Consider the following 21,705-nt stretch of genomic DNA (forward strand, 5'->3'; position numbering starts at 1 on the left):
GAAATTAAGATTTAATCTTGGTGAAAATTTTGAAATACTCATCACGTTAAAAAAAATTTCAAATTCTAATAATTGAGATATCGGATAAAATTAAAGTAATAATTTAATTATAAGTAAATGACATGATAATTTTAAATCTTAATAACAAAGTCAACAAATTAATAATATTTTAATAATAAATTTAATAAATAATATATTTATTTTGTGTCAAATATATATAAAATATATAAATTATTATATCATAATTACCAAATTTAATCAATAATATATTTACAAAGTAAAATATTTTTTTCTATCATCATTTTTATGTATTTTATCTTTTTTTCCCCGTCATCTACAATTTGTTTGTTGAAAACGTGCAATCATTTGTCATTTTATATACCAACTCTTGTTCTCTTGTTCTAACATTTTTTTTTTCAAGTACTCATTAGCCAAAGAACCAGACAGAAAGCAAAAGATACAACCTATAGAAAGGCCAGCCATTGCCTTGGGCTACAGAAAAAACAAAAGAGAAAAGAAAAAGGAATTTTGCATTAAGCCCAGAGCTGAAAAGAGAGCAAAGAAAAACTGAGGAAGATGGTGCCCTCAACAATGACTGAGATGTGGACAACATTGGGCTCAACCATTGCCAGCATCATGTTCGTGTGGGCTATAGTTCGGCAATATTGCCCTTACGAGGTACGCTATTACTTTGAAAAATATACACAGAGAATCATGGGGGTTTTCTACCCATACGTCAAGATTTCAATCCATGAGTTCACTGGAGATCACCTCAAGCGCAGTGAGGCATATGTTGCTGTTGAGGCTTATCTCAGTGCCAACTCTTCCAAGACTGCAAAAAGGCTTAAAGCTGAGATGGGGAAAGATAGTACCAACTTGGTTCTGAGCATGGATGAGTATGAGAGGGTGACGGATGAGTTCAGAGGTGCTAAAGTCTGGTGGGTTGCAAGCAAAGTTGTGTCACCAACCAGGCCTATGTCATATTATCCGGAACAGGAGAAAAGGTATTACAGGCTTACATTTCACAAGCGGTACAGGGAGATGATAACTGGGGCGTACTTGGAACATGTGGTGAAGGAAGGGAAGGAAATCAGGGTGAGAAACAGGCAGAGGAAGCTTTATACCAATAGTCCTGGATATAAGTGGCCAAGCTATAAGCAGACTATGTGGAGTCATATTGTGTTTGAGCATCCGGCAACATTCGAGACAATGGCGTTGGAGCCAGATAGGAAGCAAGAGATTATTGAAGATCTTGTGACTTTTAGCAAGAGTAAAGAATTTTATGCGAGGATTGGGAAGGCCTGGAAAAGAGGTTATCTTCTTTATGGGCCTCCAGGGACTGGGAAATCGACTATGATTGCTGCAATGGCTAATTTGTTGAATTATGATGTTTATGATCTTGAACTTACTGCTGTGAAGGATAACACAGAGCTGAGGAAGCTGTTGATTGAGACAACCAGTAAGTCCATTATAGTAATTGAAGATATAGACTGCTCGCTTGACCTTACAGGTCAAAGGAAGAAGAAAGCGGAGAAACCTTCGGAAGATGAGAAGGAAAAGATGGATAAAGAGAGGAAAGAACCAAAGGAAGAAGGCGGCAGCAAAGTGACTCTTTCAGGGCTATTGAATTTTATAGATGGACTCTGGTCTGCTTGCGGGGGAGAGAGGTTGATCGTCTTCACCACCAATTATGTGGAGAAGCTCGATCCGGCTTTGATAAGAAGGGGTAGGATGGACAAACATATTGAGCTTTCGTACTGTACGTTTGAGGGATTCAAAGTGCTTGCAAAGAATTATCTGAATCTGGAAACTCATCCAATGTTTGATGCAGTTCATACTTTGATGAAGGAGACCGACATCACACCTGCAGATGTTGCAGAGAACCTGATGCCCAAGTCTCCGTTCGACAATGTTGAGAAATGTCTTTCAAGCTTGATTCAAGCTCTTGAGGAAGCCAAGGAAGAAGCTGTCAAAAGGACCGCAGACAAAGAAGCAGACAGAAAGATAGCAGAGCAGGAAGAAACAACTTCCAAGCAAATTGAGGATCCTGTTCCTGCCAATGAAAATGCTGCTCAATCCCAAGAGAACAATGTGACAGAGAAGCCTTAGTGAACCAATGATGTAACCAGGTTCCAGATTGATTTCAAAACAAAATTTTACTGATTCCAGATTCATGCAGTGATTATTAGAAGGAATTCTATTTACCACGTTCATCTAGTGATTAGAATGGGTAGTGGTTACACAAGCAGGTTTATTTAGGCAACTTGACCATAATATGGATGTTCAGGAAAAACATGTCAGAATTCAGCACAATGTAATAACAATTATGGTAGTTTTTACAGAGTGAAAAACTAATGAACGGGTAAATTGAACTTTGTTATTCTTCATTGTTGAGGTAAATCAACCTCATTTTCCTGAAGGGAGATGGTTACACTAAGATAAAAGAAAAAAAGGCATTAACAAATGCAAAAGTAGATAAAGTAACCAAAATCCCGAAACGAAGGTGAGTGTTAAAACAAAGGAATATTACACAGCAATTTGAGTAAGAAAACTCCTAATACCTTTGTGGGAGGATGGTTCCATTACAATGAAGAGAAAACCCAATAATACTTTCGGTGGGATCCAACCAACCCAGAAGCGCAGAGGGTGATAAAAGATTAAAACTAGAGGGCTTGACATCTAAAGCCAATTTTTTCACAGTTACAATATTAGTTATAAGGTTATTGTACATTGATCGGTAAGCTAAAGATCTCCGAACGAATTCCCTAATCCCCATCGACCTGCCTGTAGGTTTCTTTCAATGTGGGCATGCTAAAAAATGACTACCTAATCTATAGAACTCTCATCATGTTGCTTCCCTGCTGCAAACCCTGAATGAATTGCATCAAGGTAGTGTAGAGCCTCGGAGGAATGCCGACCCTAAATTCATCCATAGGCTTATGGCAAAATTTATAAATTTTACTATCATACACTTTGCTTCCCCAGGAGAAGATTACAACCCTTGCTCTTCAGCAGAGATGGAAGCTCTAGAAATCATCTCTGTTATCATCTTTCATTATTGTATTGGGACCATCATCAAAACCAGAACCAGGAGCAAGCTCGTTTAGGTCAAGGAAGCGTCTTTTTCGCACAACAACCTCTTCATCTTGCCCAAGGCCATTTGATTGCTCAGGTTGCTGGCTTTGCTCTTTCTGTACTGTCTCGGAGTCAACTTCCACGAGTGGATCAACGTTCATTTCCTGGTCATCATCACTGCCATTGGAATCTTGACTTCCTTCCGAATACTCCTCATTCTCACTTGCATCTGAGTGTTCATCTGACGGATTAGACTTTTCAGCTTTTGATTCTGTTTCAGATTCTGACAGCTCGTACTGTCTATAATCAATACGATTCCTGGTGGCTCTTTTACTACGTCTTAGACCTGACTGAAGCTCATCAACTGACCTTAATTTAGTTTCTCTCCGAGTGCGGCCTGGCAATTTCTTGAATTTTGGGCCCTCATCACTGTCCTCACTGATACTTAAGGAATCCTCTTCTTCTTCCTCCTCTTCTTCAGCATTTTCCTCTTCCCAACCATATTCCTCATCTCCTTCTGAGCTGCTGGATTGCCTTCTCCGTTTTCGTTTTCTCAGGTATTCCTCATCATATATAGCTTCTCCAACTATATCATCATCACTGTCAAAGTCTGCCTCGTTATCTGAAACAGCTTCAACAAACTCCTTCGTTGAATATCGTTGAGGTCTCTGCCTCCGCCGATTGCTACAAATGATCATATAAAAATTAGATCAAAGTTTTACAATGACAATGCCTTAACAGCAGTTGAAATTTATCATACCTACGATCCAATTCCCCAGATTTATTATCATCAAAATCATCATATTCGGGTGATTTGGGGGACAGTAGGATGTCATTGTCCTGTTCAGAGGCATGTGAAGGACCACTCAATTTACCGTTTGCAGAAGGTTCAGGCTTGGCAACATCTCTTACATTGAGGGGATCTGGTGATGGTGGTTTCCGCCTGACAGATAGTCAACAGTGAGAAACTATATCAAGAGCAGAAAATACAAGCACAGAAGATCACAAGGAAATATATATATATATATATAAAACATACACATACATATATGGAAGAGGGATCCACTTACACTAGTGTAAGTGCTACATTTTTTTGACCATTGGGTCAAAATGGCTAAGTATAAGTGTTACAGAGTTAATTTTGATCCAAATGTTAAAAAAGTATGTAACACTCACACCAATGCAAGTGGATCCCTACAAATATATATATATATATATATATATATATAATCAAAGGGTTTTGGAATATGTCTAGGTTATACATACTTGGTAATCTTAATGGCCTCATTTATTGACCGATCATAATCATCTGCAAAACCATAAGAAACTATATCAGCTCTGATACAATCATTCACCAAGAATCTGAATGCTAATGGTACCAACATAAGTCAGTTTAAATTTACTTCGTATCATAGAGTTGATATTAATTCTGCCCATATTTATGGCTAGGAACCAAAAACCACTGGAAAACTTTTGTAATTAACACAGCAAAAATCCAGTGAAAAAGAAGACATGTTGGACTTTGATGTTCCTTACCAAATGTGTAAGTGACAGGTTTTCTGTCACGAAGTGAGCGTCCTGGAGCAAGCCCATCAACAACCAAGAAGTTATTAAGAAGAAGAGCTTGTCTATGTTGTTTTTTCAGTAACCTCTCCTTTCTCTGAACCAATAGAAAGAATTGGATTAAGAAACAGTTTTTACCTCAAGAGAGAGTAACAGTTGTGCTGCTTAATGACAAGAAGCAACTTTTAGGTACCTTGTGTTCTTTTTCAATCTCAGGAAGCATGTCATTCTTTAACTTCTTCCCTAGTGAAGACTCCGTTCTATTTTTACTGGCAAAAAGTTTCTCCTGCAGCAGCAGATGGACAAGATAATATGAATCATAGTATCAAATAATAAAAACTTTGCATTTCTAGCAAATAGCAACCAACTTTTAAGATACACAAAAATATTCACTTCATCACAAGTAGGTGGATGGAATATCTTTGTCATCCAAAGTTCCATATGACAATAAATTTTACATGTTGACCACATCATAACAAATGCCACTAAAGATTTTGCTAATGACAACAATTTAACATTATAACTTGAAGGTCTAGAGAAAGTGGTGGGCAATGCAAGCTATTCAGACAATGAGATTAATTCTCTCAATCAGAACCATTTTGTTATGATTCCCCTCCAAAAAATCTGCGAAGGTAAACTACTGGGAACTTCAGCACTACTGACATGCATGGATCAAAGCTGGATAATGGCATCTTTAATTATATAACAATAATACTCACCAAGTACATAAATGAAGAATGAAACTTCTCAGCAATTTTAGACATAGCAAGGTAGATATGTAACTCATCAACTTGAATTTGTTGTAGATCAGAATACTATCATCATTATGTTTGTTATTGCCTTCAAATAAGGCAAAAACAGCAATGGGAGAATAAGGAGCCACAGTAAACATGCCTGAAAACAGCATCCAATAAAATGATACGTGGCCTGCTTCCTACCTCATTTCTAACTTTGGAAGTACGAAGAATCACAGACATACTCTTCTGAAACCCATGCAATCAACCAAACACCTAGTGCCCTGCTCCATATTGTTAAAGCCATTGTTTAAAGCATCATCCATCTGTAATCTCTAGTGGCTATTCCTTAGCTCTAGTGAACTCCAAACCACTTCAAGGTTAGTAGGTTAAAACTTCAATAACATAGCTCCTAAATTTCAATATCTTTTCTCATTGTCAGCAGGAATTCCCTTAACCACTTCTCACAATTTGCCATTGCAATGTTACTCCAAAAACCAGTTTTCATAGACCCCGCTCATAGAGGTTGCCACTGTATCGAATAGTTTGCCTTCAGCTAGATGATAGGGACAACATGACATCATTGTGGAGGGTGATGTTCTGAGTGTTCCTACCTTATACAAACAACATTATGATTTGGTACATCCTGCCTACTCTGAAGGTTGAGTTGGCTACAAAGACACATACTAGGTCCAGATACTGCTCTTTGAGCCATGTTAAAGGAAAGAGCAACAATATGGTCTAATGTCCATGCTTCAGCCAAGTTTGCCTTGAGGATAGACATTATGGTGCATGAATCCATTTGGCCGTTTTCTATTAAATCCCATCAACTTTTAAGGAGCATCAAATGTAATGAACCATGAAAACTCAACAAAACACTGCTCAAAAGCAAGCTCTCTAATTTTTGACATTATGGAGCAGTATATGAACTCATAATAACACATGTATTATGCAGTTCAACCAATGCAGCATAACTCTGGGTGCATGTCTATATATATATATATATATATATATATATATATATATATATATATATATATAGAGAGAGAGAGAGAGAGAGAGAGAGGAGGGATCCACTTACACTAGTGTAAGAGTTACACATTTTTTTGACCCTTGGATCAAAATGGCTAAGCATAAGTGTTATGGATTTAATTTTGATCCAAGGATCACAAAAGTGTTTAACTCTTACACTATTGTAAGGGGATCCCTACTCATGTGTCTGTGTGTGTGTAAATATATATATACATACAACATGAATGTATCAAAGCTCCATTTCAGAACAAGGCAAATAGGCAGACTTTTACATCCCAGTTTGAAACATCATAGATTGCTGTGTTTATATATAGAATTATGTATAAATTTCAAACATTGGAAAATGATTTACTGGGAATTTGTTAAGACAATCTTAATTAGTATTAAAGGTGAAGATTATCCACAGACAGAAAACATACGCAAGGACGGACCATTAAAGCAACTTACAGAAACTTCTTGAAATTCTTCCAAATTTGTTGCAACTGTTTCCCACAGATATGTTGCACTATTAGGGACATGGGAACCTTTCATCTTTGCTTTCTTCAACTCAACTTTCCTTATTTCCCGGTATAAGCGATGACCAATGACTGGATCATCCTCATACCTGTGCAAACAACAAACAAATAGCTTACACAATAACGCCCAGCAGAAAATCTTCACAACAAAAAACTAATATAAATTCTTTACCAAGTGCAACACTCAAAATAAGGAAGAAACAAGGAGGAAACATATAGAAGCTTAGTTGAAGCTTTTCAATAAGCCCAGAGACATTACCAGTAATTAATTCCCTGAGAATCACCTCCAATACGTTCTTTACGAAAGGCTGAAAGTTGAACACCATGTTTAATTGAGTTGTCAATGTAGTTCCGGATGTCTTCTTGCTGAAAAAGATCACTTGGATTCAACTCCCTCACTAATCGAAACAATAGATTTACAGAAAAAAGCACAAACACAGAATAACAGATATCACATCTCTGAGCAAGCTCCAAAGATATAACATTAGTTTGAAAATATGACCTAAGATCACATAGAATTGGAAAAGAAAAAAATACATATCTCCAATTAATCAACCATTCAATAGAGAAAAAGTTGCATAACTTATCCATAATGAGTCTATCAGAACAACATAGAAAATTAAGACATTTATATTTAAAAATCATTGTAAGGAACTAAGGATAAGCTATTTATTTGCTTAGGTTGATAGCAAAATTTTTTTAATGTGAGGTTTTAAAAGAGAAGGAAGCCTTCATATACATGACAACAACTGTGAAAAATGTATAGAAAAAACTGTATAGACCAGCATGTTAGTGCATCAATGGTTAATAAAATGCAACTGTACTGCAGGTCCCAGATAAGGTCAAGTGGTGTCCAAATATCCAAAGTATCCCATCCTTAGCTACAGGAATTCTGCCACTCAGGACTCATTTGAAATAACTGCAAACATAAATATTAGTGCCACCAATATTACATGAATAGACTTGATGCTACCCTCAAAATTATAATATAATATTAACAGGAAATCAAAGTCGAGATCAAGATAAGAGAAGCATCAAGCGTTTACAATCAAGAGTTAAAAGACAATTTATTGATGATGATCATACCTCAACACGAATGTCACATAGCGCTTTCAAGATCACAACACGAACTCCAGGATCAAGTGACTTGTATAATTCAACCTCCACCCTAACAAATTAGTATTCATTTAGAAACAATAAAAGCATTAAAAGTTAAAGCAATCCAAAGATGCATGGCAACTCACCCGTGTGCAGCAACAATGGGAAGATCCCCATCTGCAACCTGCAAAAATGCAGAATTTATATGAATATTGTCTAAATATATTTGTAAGCTGTGTATTCCGCAATATTATTAAACACAAATAAAAGGACTAGAGAGGTCAAGTTACCCAAAGCCACCAGTCCCTTAATTTTTTGCAAAGAACAGTAACCCAGGTATCCCGTGTAAGGGCCATCCTAGTAATTGGAGGGATTGCCTGCGATAGATTATATTATTAAGCCATTGTAATTGCAAAAACAAGTGATGATACTTTTAATGTAGTAGATTTCAAGCAAGCCATTGAAATTAACAAATTCAACAGAAATCAGCATCATACATTAAGTAAGTCCCATTTATAATCGTAAATACTTCTTAGCCAACAAATACATAGACAATTAACATTAAAAGTAACCTACAATTCTTTTCTCTAATCACAAACAAGTGTAAACAGCCATAATGCTTTAGGGTTCATTTCATTCTGAGAGCAAAGTATATCCTTTTAATGCTTGAATTGCACAAACATACAAATCTCTTATGCACATTTTGCCACAAAAAACTGTCTTATACACAAATGGAAGACACAAGTACTGCAGGCAACCAAACCCAGGCAGCTGGCAGCCAGGAACTATAGAAATGATATATATTAGAACCAAGCTGACTTACATGTGATGAGGTTCCAATAATTTACACAACCTACCACCACTTATAAACAATTTCAGTCCAACTACAAAGATGAACATAGTTTAGGATTTAGAATATATTACTGGCAATTTAATTCAGTTACCAACAATAGAGCCTACCTAACAACTACTTAGCATCACTGAACGTCTTTACTTTTCATACATGAAGCCATCCACAAGCCTTTCGAGAAAACTCTATAGTGAATCAGTGAAGCCATCACACCTATGGAAAACATTGGATTATAATATAAAACTCATCGAAGCTCCTACCATCCACTTATTAACTCTTGATATCATTGTTCAAAGCAATCATACATTTCACCATGTTTGCTTCCATAAAAGTATGAATCTCATTTACAAACATCCAATATGTCATCTAGTCATAAATTCGCCAAAAAAAACATAACCTAAACAGAACCATTGCATGACATCATTTTTTCTTTCTTGATGTTTCACCATACTCAGGCATCTGCCAGAAGCCCCGGAACAGCAGCTGATTTGGACTGGAAGTGGTACCAAAAGGCCATAAGTGAATAAGATGGGTTACCGAATTTAATCATTTGTACAAAAAGACTGATGCAGTCAATGCCTGAAGGCTCTCCATAGCTATATACACTGATGCTCAGAACCATATAAGAGTTTAATAGTACAATAAAAGTCTGAATGCAAATCATTTCAGGTCTAAAAGGGGAAAAGAAAGAAGTGGTTAAAAGCATATGACACCCAAAAAAGAAAAAAAACTCAAGACTCTCCCTTTTTCTTGTCTGTTTCTAGATCATTGAAAAGTTTACCCAAAAATTCAACCAAGAAAGCACAAAGATTAATTCATTAGGTTGTTTTCTAAATCATAACTCAAGAAAATAAACAATTCAATTCTTTAATTTAATGCTCCGGTAAAGATACAATATCTTGTGTTCAAGGGTTTCAATTGATAATACATTCAAAATTCAACCTTTTTGACGAAAAATCAAGTTTTTCTCATGTGAGAACATATAGAGTCACCTGAATCATAAATATTCCAAAGGAGACAATTTATTCATTTAACTGTTTTCTATGTTCTTTTTAACTTCATTCAGCCAATATAAGAAATCAGAGACCTAAGAAGATGAAGATCACCTTCCAGGGGAAGAAAGTCGATTTATGTGTTATACAACTTGTTCATTTAACTGTTTTCCAAGTTCTTTTTAACTTCATTCAGCCAATATAAGAAATCAGAGACCTAAGAAGATGAAGATCACCTTCCAGGGGAAAAAAGTCGATTTATGTGTTATACAATGATTTCCTGGGATTCATCAATAGCTACAGCTCTCAAAGAGCCCAATCATTGCACTTGAATATAAAAGCAAAAAAGCTCCTATAACAACATCCCATGAAAAGACTTGCATTCCAATAATTTCCTAAGGACATTAAATTCTTAACTGAAGACAGCCATAATTCAAGATAGATTCTATAAACATCCAACACATGCGCTACCACTTTCAAAGTACTTAGTAAAATTTTATACTCTTGCATATCATTCAAACTAATAAATATATTGCTAAACGAAAAGTCAGACTCTAAAAAGAACACATTGCCTCAATAAGGACTAAAGTAATGCCAATAACCATGTAAAAAAAAAAAACACATACAGGAAAAGTAAGTTTTAAAGCAGCCAAAAATAAAATCAAACTTTTTAAGAGTTGAAGAGAAAAAGAAGCAACCTTTAACAAAGGAATATGAATATCTCCCAAAGTATCATTAGGTGTAATCAAAGCTGTCTCAAGCTCCTCCACCGAGAACTCCCCAGCTATGTTCAAAAGCGGCCTGAAAACCTATTACACTCAAAACCCATTAGTTCCCAACAAAAACCAAAGCTTCATAATGAATAAATAAAAACAACACAACACAAGGAATTGAGCTTACATGCAAGAAATTAAGTACTGAAGCTAACTCCCACATAGACCGAATGTTCCACCTAGGCAACTGCGATGGCTCCGGCGGCCCCACTAGAGGAGTAACGATCTTGGTAATACCGCTGCATTGCTGCTGCGGCGACGAAGAACCATCATTTTCGTCCTTGTGTTGCTTCTGCTGCTGATATTGGTGGTGCTGCTGCTCTTTCTTCGCCGGTTTCTGCCGCCGCTCAATCGCGGCTTGCTGTTGCTTCTCGTAGAGCCGTTGAGCGGCTCGGATTGTACAAGCCCGCGAGGGGCGATTGCTCCTCGTTAAGGGAGGGGTCGGCGTTAGCGTTGCGTTAGCGTCAGTGGTGGATTCCGGGGTTTGCGTAGTGGGGCTGTCGTTTTGGGCAGGAAAGGTGTGGTTTTGAGGTGGGTCGAGAGGGATCGGAAGGGAAGGGGAAGAATCGAGGGACATGGCGGAAAAGGGAGAGATCGGGCTGAAGGCTTTAGGGTAGTTACGGTGGGACTAAGCGTAGTAGATTCGCATTCCGAAGAAAGATAGGGAGAAAGGAATTAATAATAATAATAATAATAATAATAATAATAACAATATTATTATTATTATCAGGATCAGAATCAAAGTTTAAAAAATTAAGAAAAAGAGGGAAAAAAAAAGAATTTAGGATGTGTTTAATGATGGAGGTTTGTTTGGGTTAAGAGGAGTGAAGAAGAAAGGAGAAGCAAAGGTCCAAACCATCCTTCATTCATTCACTTCTATTTTTCATCATATATTAATATTAATTAATATAAATATTTTTTTATATTGGGGGAATTTTCTGTTTGGTTGGATGGAAAGGAAGGAGGAAGCCGAGCGAGGATGGGGATTGGGAGGAAAGGCAGAGGGATTTGGGGGAAGAAAACCAGGGGGACGACAATACCTGGGCATGTGGTACGAAGTTGGGGTTTACTATTTTTACTTTTTACTTTTTAACCTTGGGTAAATTATGTTTACTTTCTTTTTCTTTTTCTTTTTTTTTTTTTTTATTTTGCTGGGTTTTCTTTCGAATTTTCCCTTTTGGAAACCAAGGGTGAGTCGGTCTTTGTTTCATCCTTTTAATTTATAATTTTTAAATTAGAGTTTTAAATTCTATTCACTTGTATTGAACACAACTGACAAGTTGGGTTACTTCAATAATTTTTTTTATTTGATTAATTTTGGTTAAATTTGTTGATTGTATAAAGGTTTCTCTTGTTTCCTATATAGACAGACCCTCTTTCCATTCATTACAATATATACAACCCAAATTTAGGGGCGTACTTAGTTTCCCCGTAATAAATTTTCACCAACTTTACTATCCATTGAAATATGCAACTTTTTTTTTAAATTTTTAAATATTAATTAAATTAATTTATATAATTATTTTTAAAATTAAATTAAATTATTATTATTATTATTATTATCATTATTATTTTTAAATATCTACTATTTGAACGATCCAAAAGAAAATATGTAAATATATTCATTTGAAAACATTATTTAATTATTATACATAATGGTATTTGGATGGTTAGTAAATTTTTTTAATGCTAACATAATAACATTGATCTACATATGTAATGTCAACTAGTAACTTAAATCTACAGTGATTAAGTTAATTTGTTTGTGGTGTGAATTTGTTTAACATTGGAGTTGAGATTGAATATTTGCCACCCATAAATTCTTATAAAAATATTATTTCAAATATTGAAAATAAAAATTAATTATTGTAGGAGTAAAATTAAAATTTTGATATAAAAATAATGGTGATGATGAGATATATTATAATGAGAAAAAAATAATTATTGAAATATTAGATTAAAATGTGAATTTAAGTCGAAGTTTTAAATTATTTAATATTTATAAAATTAATAAATAATTAAAAAATATTAAATTATTTTTATGTTAAATAATAATTTTATTAATAAATAATTAAAAATTAATAAAAATAATAGTAATATATCAAATAATATTTTTTTATCTTTTTTATTATTTTATGTATTTATGTTTTGTTAATTAATAAAATAATGCCCTAAAAATTTTTATATAATAATATTTATTTTTTTTATTACAAAAGAATAAAATTTATTATTTATTAGTTCATTATTTATTAATTTATTATATAATAGTAAAATATATTTATTATATTAAATAATAATAATATTATTATTTCACAATTTTTAAATAAAAATCAAATAAAAAATAAAAAATTTCTCAACACAAAAGTTTTTATCTAATAAAAATCTTGCGAGCCAAGATAAATCCTTCTTCTAGTCCACGAAAAAAAGAGAAAAAAAAAATCTGGGTTAGCCATTGGAGGTTCTGTCCTAGGGTGCACAACTGGGACTTGATATATTGCAGTTGTTGTTACTGCCTCGAAGTCAAGACACCGAAATATGTGACTAGTTCAATTAACTTCCGTTCGAAAGGTGAATCTCATCGCACTCGAGTTGTGATGTGATTTAACTTCCATTTAAATGGAAAGTAAAATTAATTATAATGAGATTAAAAATAATAATAATTATTATAATTATAATTAAAAAATAAATTTGATAAAAAATTATATTAAATAAAATTTTTTTAAAATTAATATTTGAATTTAATAGTACCATAAAATTTAGTGATATTTATTTGGTATAAAATTTTTATTTAAATTTTTTTCCAATTTTAGTTATAATAAAAAATTTCAATTTTAATTATAATAATAATTATTATTAATTTTAATTTCATTATAATCAAGTTTACCATCCATTTAAATAGAGCTTTAAGATCTATTTAGATAAACAATAAAATTAAAAACAATAATAGTGGTGAAATTAATTAATGAGATTAAGTATTGTAATTATGATATTAAAATTGATGATAAAATATATATTTGAATACAAACATAATGATAATGGTAAGATTAAGTATAGTGAAATAGCAAAATGACTATTAAAGACATATATTAAGATTTATGTGCAATAAATTTTTTTTAATTATTTGATATTTATAATATTAATAAATAATTAAAAATTAAATTATTTTTATATAAATAATGAGAGAGTTCATAAACATAAATAATTTAAAAATATTTAAGTAAAAATAAAAATAAATTACAAATTTTAAAAAATTAACAATATTTATTTATCATTTAAATAATTAAAAATAATAATAACATGAAAAATAAAAAATAAAAAATAAATGAAGAGAAAACAGGGTAGAACAGTAAAAAAGATCGGTGCAGTTGCTCACAAAACCTTTTTGCTCCAGTAAAAAGTTGATGCTCCAGTGCAATTAAAAACTATATTGCATGCTATCCAAACAACATTGAATGGTGCGATTGCAAAAAGAAAAAACCTGCAATGACGCTGTATTAATGCTTTAGTGAAATCCAAACAAACCCTTAAACTGGTCGAATTGGGTTGGGTAAAAAACCTTGATCGACACTTATTTTGTTCAAGATTTGATCAGATTTATCTATAAATATTTATTTTGGTTTTAGCTCATTACTTGTGTTAAAATATTAATTAAATATTTAAAATTTATTTTTATATTAATATTTTAAAATATATTTTAAGATTAAATTCAATAAAAATAAATATTAAGTCGTGCTTAAGTTGAAAAAAATTTTGTTCAAAATTCGACTTCAATCAGGTTTGACAAGCACTCCAATCCATGGATAAATTTGTACTTATGGTAGGATTTTATATGTTGATGATGAAAACTATAGTTTTGGAAAAAAAAAATTGAACTCAATGGAAAGATGTAGGAACATGTACACTTTTTATTGAAGCAAAAGTTTTTACATGGGCCAAATCAAACACCCCCTCTTTCCACTATTTAATGCAATATATATATATATATATTTTTTGGTATATGAAGTTGTCACTATTTAAAATTTTATTATTAAAATTAATAATCTAATATTCTATCAACAAGTCATGCAACTATTAGCCTTCCAATATTTATAAGAAATTCAATAATAATAATAAATAAAATAACTTATATATATATAAACCCAAAGCATAACTTAATTAATTTATGTAAATACTTTTAAAAGGTGAAATTCAAATTTCAACATCTTACAATCATTTTTTGCATCCTATAACCTCATTTGGAAAAAAAAAAAAAACCCTAAGCAATATTTTATAATTTATTTATAATCTTTAATCTATCTATTTATATATATACATAAAAGAATAGATGTTGGTAAACATTTTTATTGAAGAAAATAGATAATTTTAAAGCAATTAATACAACTCTTTTATTGAGCCAAAAAACAAAAAAAAAAAAAAACAGAGCGTTTTACAGAACAATAATCTGGTCAATACATAAAGCCGTTAAGAAATGTTAGGCAACAGCTAGGAAAAGCAGCAACAAAGCAGATAGTAGGACTTTTGTCGGACTCAACTGGTTTGCATGTGATGGTGGTTGACTAGTAGGACTTGGACTTGAAACTGCAGTAACGTTTTCCTTTGAGCAAGTGTAATTGCATCGACTCGGGGGCACAACTCTATAAACACCACTGCTGGTTAGCAAGTAGATGTCTTTGCTATTGTCCTGCCCAAATGAGTAAATGTAACCCAACGCTGCAAGGGCACTTTCTGGCACAGTGGTGCATTGTATAGGAGAGTATCTTGCACAACCAAAAGCAATGGAGCTAGTCGAAAAGTTGCCACTATTTTCTGGGTTTTCAGTTGCTGCCCATATTGCACCACCATATAAATCTGCATACAAGTACCTGAAAAACACACAAGCGTTAGCAAGAATTAATCAGAGATCATGAAGAGTTTGATGGGCTCAGCTGCCTGAAAAAACAAACAAAAGGAAACTTAACGTTTCAAGAGAACTTGTGTGCAAACATCTAGTTCTTTTTCTTATAGGTCAATGAATAAAGGTTACCTACCTTCCATACATACAAGGATCGGTGTTAGACCGATAAAAGTAGCCTCCCATAATTGAGGCTGATCCTGTTTCATTGTTTACTTCAGAGTGATTGTATCCCGTAACTGGGAAAATGGGGCTTATGGAATTTGCAGATGTATTCCCTCCAGGTGATGATGTTGGATTGAAAAGATATGGGCCCTCATAAACACGCCAACCATAATTTCCGCCCTTGCTGATGATGTCAACCTCTTCGTACAAATCCTGTAGGGTTATAAATTTATAATTATCAAAACTGACAAAAACTTTCTAAATTCAGAATTTGATCATACATATTACATATCTCATTGAAACAAAGACATCGGTTATGGTAATCAAATACCACATTTAATCCTAAGTTCCTAACCACAACAACAGATTAAAGTCAAAGGCATTGTTGGAACTTCAAAATGATCTAACATCAAACAGTTTGCAAGAAAATCACACCACGCAGGATTGACTAATTAATTTCTCTTCATTTGATGGTTAAGACAAAAGGCCGGGAAACAAAAAATTTAAGAGGATTGCTAGATGTCTCCTTTATGGAGCATTCACTTGGAAATTGAAAATAATGAAACTGAAAACCCAGTGCAGGGTTTAGGGGAACGCCACTTTAACATGCAGAGTTCTCATTCTTAAACTTGAATGAAAAGGAACAATGGAAGCATAGAGGGCCTAGATTTTTTTAATCCAAATACACTATTTTGGTTGACTGATATACAGAAGAGAAAAGTCAAACCTGGCCAACATCCCCACACATAAAATAGGAAGGCCTCTCTGAATCAAAACTGCAGCGCCAAGGATTTCTTAATCCATAAGCCCATATTTCAGGCAGTAACTCTTCATCTAGGCTAAATGGATTGTCTTTGGGGATAGAGTAGTTTCCCCATAGATTAAGTCTATTAATTTCTGCTGCACCTGGAACCACATATTGAGTGTCAGTTGAAATGAATGACAAGCACCTGAATCATGCAAGTTTAATCATGCTGATCCACTGACAGAAATAACTAGATATTTGATTATCATGAATGCCATATATACAGAGTTTTTGAAACTTTCTAATTGCCTCAATTTTCAAAATAAATGGAGATCAATAGGTTTCCACAAGACTTGTACATGGGCAGAACTTGATTTATGGATGGTGCAGTCTAAAAGAAAGAAGGGTTGGAGAACATATAAAAAGAATATCTGCAATAGGCAGCAGAAAATGCCAACTAGCAAAGCAACTAATTGTAGTTATAAAGCACTTGAAACTGGTACTCACTTGGTATATTATCTACATCAAGCCTCATGATTTTTCCAAGCACCGATTTCTTGTTCTGGGCAAAATTGTATGGATCACCACCACCGCCACCATCGCCCATCATAAAGTATAGATACCCATCTCTAGGACCAAAAAGTATCTGTCCACCATGTTGAGAAGTAAAAGGAAGGCCCATAGTGAATATCCTTCTCACTTCTGATGGATTAGCATTTTCTGCCTGAAAATGGTATAATTCAATTAGAATCCTGGAACTAAAAAAAATAAGTTTTGAGTGTGTAAAGACGTGTACCGAGGAAGGCTGGGTTGCAGAATTGTTGGCAGTATATTCTGCAATAACACTCTGATACTGGCATGGCTGGGCACCATTGTCTGAACCTAGGTTTGAGGGATCACAGTTCACATCTGAGTTACATGAACATCTTCCGGCACATCCTGGTGATGTAACCTTGTCACAATTGAATGAGGCAAAGAATCTGCCATTCTGTACAAAGTTTGGATGAAATGCAATACCCATCATCCCAAATGTAGTATCAAAATGAACTACATCAGTAAGATCTATGAAGGGGTTGGATTCATCAAGCTCCAATGTTCTTCCCGATCCCACTTCAGGAATAGTCGCCAACCAAATCTTACCTGGTTGATTGGAGAAGAATGCACGATTTGATCCATCAGGGTGAGCAACCATATCCAAGTAACTTCCATTCCCAATTTTCTCAAGGCATAAACCATGTGGAGCACTAGGAGTTCCGGTCTTATTTAGTGTAACAGGTTCGCCATCATAGCAAACCGATTCATTAGTAGATGCTCCACCAAAGGCATTGCAGAAATCAGTTTTTGACTGCCAAAGTTCTGTCAATTTGGTGAAATTCGAATTGACAGGTGCTCCAGCTTGCCTTTGTAATGAAGGTGCAAAGGGGGAATTTAATATAGATACATTCTGACATTTATCCCATGCTTTAGAGCAGAAATCATTTGTTGCTTGGTTAGACTGAGATGAATTTGTTGAAACAGTAGAGTTGCAGAGGATAGGCACCGTTCGGGGCACAGAATCAATTGTGAATAACTTTGCTGAAAATGGATCACATCTCTGAAAATCATAATAAAAGGAAGTAAACTTGGTAAAACCTTCTCAGAGGACTGATTAGAGACAGTAATAAGTAACAAAACAAGAGCTATATTCAATCTCATATGGTAGGTTTCTTTTACTTATAGATTTCCGGAAAATGGTCATTTCTGTTGTGCTTGAGGGATCAAGCAATAATTGGAAAGGAGATTTGAAACCTATAGCTACAGCCATATACCGGCAAATAATGCAATCTTTAAAAGGTAATTTTAACCTCATATTCCATTTTTCCATCAGTGCAGAATACTTTGACTCAAAACTATAAGGAAAAAAATCATCCCAATATGCAGAATACTTGCTTCATTTTAGATGGCTACAACAAATCTCATGAATCAAGCATTAAACCAGTACAAGTTCTTCGCTTTAATAAATAATGGAAGAAATGAAGTCTTACTGCACAGAGGACTGATTGCAGAAGTGAGGCACAGCTGGGATCAGAGATGTTCATAGCTTCAAATTGCTTCTGCAATTGTGAATCTTCTGTGGAGTTGCAGCAGCTGCTTCCATTGTAGGAACAAAATTTCAATGTGGTGTTCAAGGTAAGAGGTGCCTCTACACCACAGAAACAAAATCGAGGAAAAAAAAAAAAGAAGGTACTTCAGGTAGATAAGTGGAGAAATATAAAAAAAAAAATAACAATGGTTAATCACTCCATGAAACTGAAACAAACAACTTCCAATTTTAGGTGCAGAACTTACCAGAATTTGTGCACAAAGGAAAAGAAGAGGAGGGATGTGGAATCAACAGCAAGTTGGAGAAGATGAAGAAAAGAGCAAAAACACCTTCCATCACACCAAATTGGTACAAAATTGTAGCTATTGCTATGACACCCTTTATTCTTGAGAGAAATACTACTCAGTTGACTTCAGCTACAAAATATGTTTATACACAATAAATGGTTTTCCTCTTTTGAACATTCTTCCCACTTCCTATCTACTCCATCTTTCAGCATCCCGACCAACTCATCTCTTTCTCTCTCTCTCTCCATATCAAAATCTCCTTAACTCAGCTTTCAAAAAGAAACCCATTTTCAATATCATTTTATTCTACATCAATTGAACTCCTTTTCTTAACATCAGTCTTTATTTTCTTGAACTACCCTTCCAGAAGGAAGCCACATTTCAACTTTTCTCTCTTTCTTTCCTACCTTTTGAACACAAGCTTTTGACATTTTCTGTTCCAACTTCATAAGTTAAATATCACTAATTCATCATCCGTAGCTTTCAGTCAGAGATAGAGACAACAACTGGGCAGTATGCATTAGTTGACTTTTCTGAGCTTTTTTTATCACAGATCAAAGAGAGTAGGTGAAACTTGATAGTTTTGAAAAAAGGATGCGCTTGGTTTTTTGCCCACAAAACCAAGTTAGAAACTTGGGGATAGATCTTGGTTGGTTCCATGGGTTTTGCGCCCACGTTAACTGCACCTTTCTAAGCTGATTTGTTTTTAATAAACCCAACACCAACCAAAAAAAAAAACCAAGCCACAAAGCATGATAGTATTATCATTCAAAAAGGTTTTTTTTTTTAAATAAAAAATAAAAAAAGAAAGAGGGAGCTAACAGCAGGGATGACATCAAAACTAGAAGAAACAGACACAGATATGACGAGCAACATGAGACTTTTGTATCAAATTTAGATAGAGAGAAAGAGACGTTTTAGATGATCAACAAAAGAAAACGGATCCATGATCCATCACATGTTGCAATAATGTTCTGTCTAAAAGAATAGAATAATGAATGAATAAATGAACGAATTGGCTCATGAAGCTGTGATTTTATTATTGATTTAATTGGTTAAAAGTTTTTTTTTATAAAAATATTTAAATTTATTAAAATTATTTGAAATGTACGATCTGTAATTATTTATTTTAAATTGTTAAAATCATCTTAAATATATGATTTATAATAATTTATTTTAAATTATCATATACAACATATTTTATTTTAATATGAATGATTGAATAATCTATTTATCTTAATTTTTTCTTACAAAAAAAAAGTTGTGACTGTTGAACGTGTAGACTAGGGTTGGCATCGGGTCGGGTTTGGGGCGGGTTTTGCTCGCCCCGAACCCGACCCGACCCGACTTCATCATCAATAAACCCGACCTCGACCCGAAATTTTTTTTATTTTTTCATACTCGACCCCGACCCGAACTCGATACTATATAATCCGTACCCAACCCGACCCGACCCGAAATTAATAAAAATATTATTTTTTAAATATAAATATTTAAAAATATCATTATATAAATATATATAAATAAATAATTAAAAAATAATTTTTTAAATAATATCAGGTCGGGTAGGATCGGATATACCTAAAACCCGATCCCGATTATTTTTTAACATTACCCGACCCGACCCGAAATTCAAAAAAAAAACCTGACCTCATAGGGTGGGGTAGGGTCGGAACCCGCCGGGGTCGGGTTGAATTCCCATCCCTAGTGCAGACAAGAAAAAATGAAGCTGAAGCAACTTGTCATTTGATGGTGGGCATGGGCAACTCAGTATTATTATTATTATTATTATTGAGAAAGCAACTCAGTATTAATCTAAACCTTACTTTAATTGATGAAACTATTGGGTTTGCAACTTGTGCTTAAATCAAGTATCATTAGCTCGGGTTAATAGCCTTTTGTTTTTCATTTTTCAATTCTATATAGGAGAGTGGATTTTCCCCTGGATCCTTAATCATATAAATATTATTTTTTAAAGATATGTAAATGCATAATTTTTTAATAAAAATAATTATATAAATAGAAGCATAAACAATACTGAAATTTATGATCGAAATACTTATTCAATAAAAAATTACATAAATATAAAAAATATATACATAACAATTAATTAATAATAAAACTTGACCCTAAATAATCAAGTGAGCAAATGTTACCCTGTTAAGTAAATTTTAACAAAATTATTATTTGATATAAAATAATTTTATGAATTTTTAATTATTTATTAATTTTATAAATATTAAATATATTATAAATTATATTATATATCAAATTTAATTTAATTTTTTTAATAATTTTTTTTTTTACAAAATTTATTCAAACCACTAAAAAAAAATTATTATTGTGGCACCATCACTGTTCAACAATCAAACTTTGTTTAGTTGTCACTTGTCACTCCTCTTGTATATGATTGGTCAAAGATAATATTTAATATCTTTTCTAAGAAAAAAAAATGAAGAAAGTAAAGAAAATTCAATTCAATTAGAATGGAAGTTGCCAACAAAAAAATCCACTTATAATTAGAACAAGAACCTTGTTTGATTTCCATAAACTTCAATTGTTAATTTGTTGGTAATTTCTAACCTAAAAAATTAACTCTAATCATATTGCAACTATTATCAATATTTTGCAGATAAAACGTTAACATGGATGGTATTTATTGTTTGATATTATGTTTTTTTTTTTACATAAAATTTTTAATAATTGAACCTTGATTGATAAAATAAATAATTTAATATTTTATCGATAAATCACATGATTTCTTGAATAATTTTTATAATGTAAGTGAAGATATATCACTTGAGTAAGCATTGAAATTTGAGAGGCATATCCAAAAGATAATGTTGTCCCATTATGTAATATTTATACAAATCACTTTTTGCTTCTTCCCAGCGCAATGATA

At 33.3% G+C, this 21,705-nt stretch overlaps 2 protein-coding genes and 1 pseudogene across 3 annotated transcripts; 1 reads left to right on the plus strand and 2 right to left on the minus strand.

Moving 5' to 3' along the window:
• Positions 1 to 413: 413 nt before the first annotated feature.
• On the plus strand, positions 414 to 2,168 carry LOC111289235 (AAA-ATPase At3g28580 pseudogene; annotated as a pseudogene). The gene has a single exon (XR_016346524.1). The product of XR_016346524.1 is annotated as an AAA-ATPase At3g28580 pseudogene (transcript).
• A 288-nt stretch (positions 2,169 to 2,456) lies between these two features.
• On the minus strand, positions 2,457 to 11,654 carry LOC111289234 (DDT domain-containing protein DDR4-like). The gene is made up of 12 exons (XM_022880098.2): positions 10,760 to 11,654; positions 10,558 to 10,668; positions 8,308 to 8,394; positions 8,164 to 8,201; positions 8,006 to 8,087; positions 7,179 to 7,285; positions 6,852 to 7,008; positions 4,832 to 4,924; positions 4,612 to 4,735; positions 4,342 to 4,384; positions 3,836 to 4,018; positions 2,457 to 3,759 (listed from the first exon to the last, which is right to left on the minus strand). The coding sequence occupies exons 1-12, from the start codon at positions 11,207 to 11,209 to the stop codon at positions 3,027 to 3,029; spliced, it is 2,208 nt and encodes a 735-aa protein (XP_022735833.2). The 5' UTR covers positions 11,210 to 11,654; the 3' UTR covers positions 2,457 to 3,026.
• Positions 11,655 to 14,905: 3,251 nt separating this feature from the next.
• On the minus strand, positions 14,906 to 19,743 carry LOC111291413 (HIPL1 protein-like). The gene is made up of 7 exons (XM_022883133.2): positions 18,762 to 19,743; positions 18,458 to 18,615; positions 17,230 to 18,027; positions 16,941 to 17,157; positions 16,416 to 16,594; positions 15,660 to 15,901; positions 14,906 to 15,494 (listed from the first exon to the last, which is right to left on the minus strand). The coding sequence occupies exons 1-7, from the start codon at positions 18,850 to 18,852 to the stop codon at positions 15,104 to 15,106; spliced, it is 2,076 nt and encodes a 691-aa protein (XP_022738868.2). The 5' UTR covers positions 18,853 to 19,743; the 3' UTR covers positions 14,906 to 15,103.
• Between the last annotated feature and the right edge of the window lie 1,962 nt (positions 19,744 to 21,705).

This window comes from Durio zibethinus, chromosome 11 (assembly GCF_047325235.1).
Source record: "Durio zibethinus cultivar Kanyao isolate XHJ-2024 chromosome 11, ASM4732523v1, whole genome shotgun sequence".
NCBI classification, from domain to species: domain Eukaryota; kingdom Viridiplantae; phylum Streptophyta; class Magnoliopsida; order Malvales; family Malvaceae; genus Durio; species Durio zibethinus.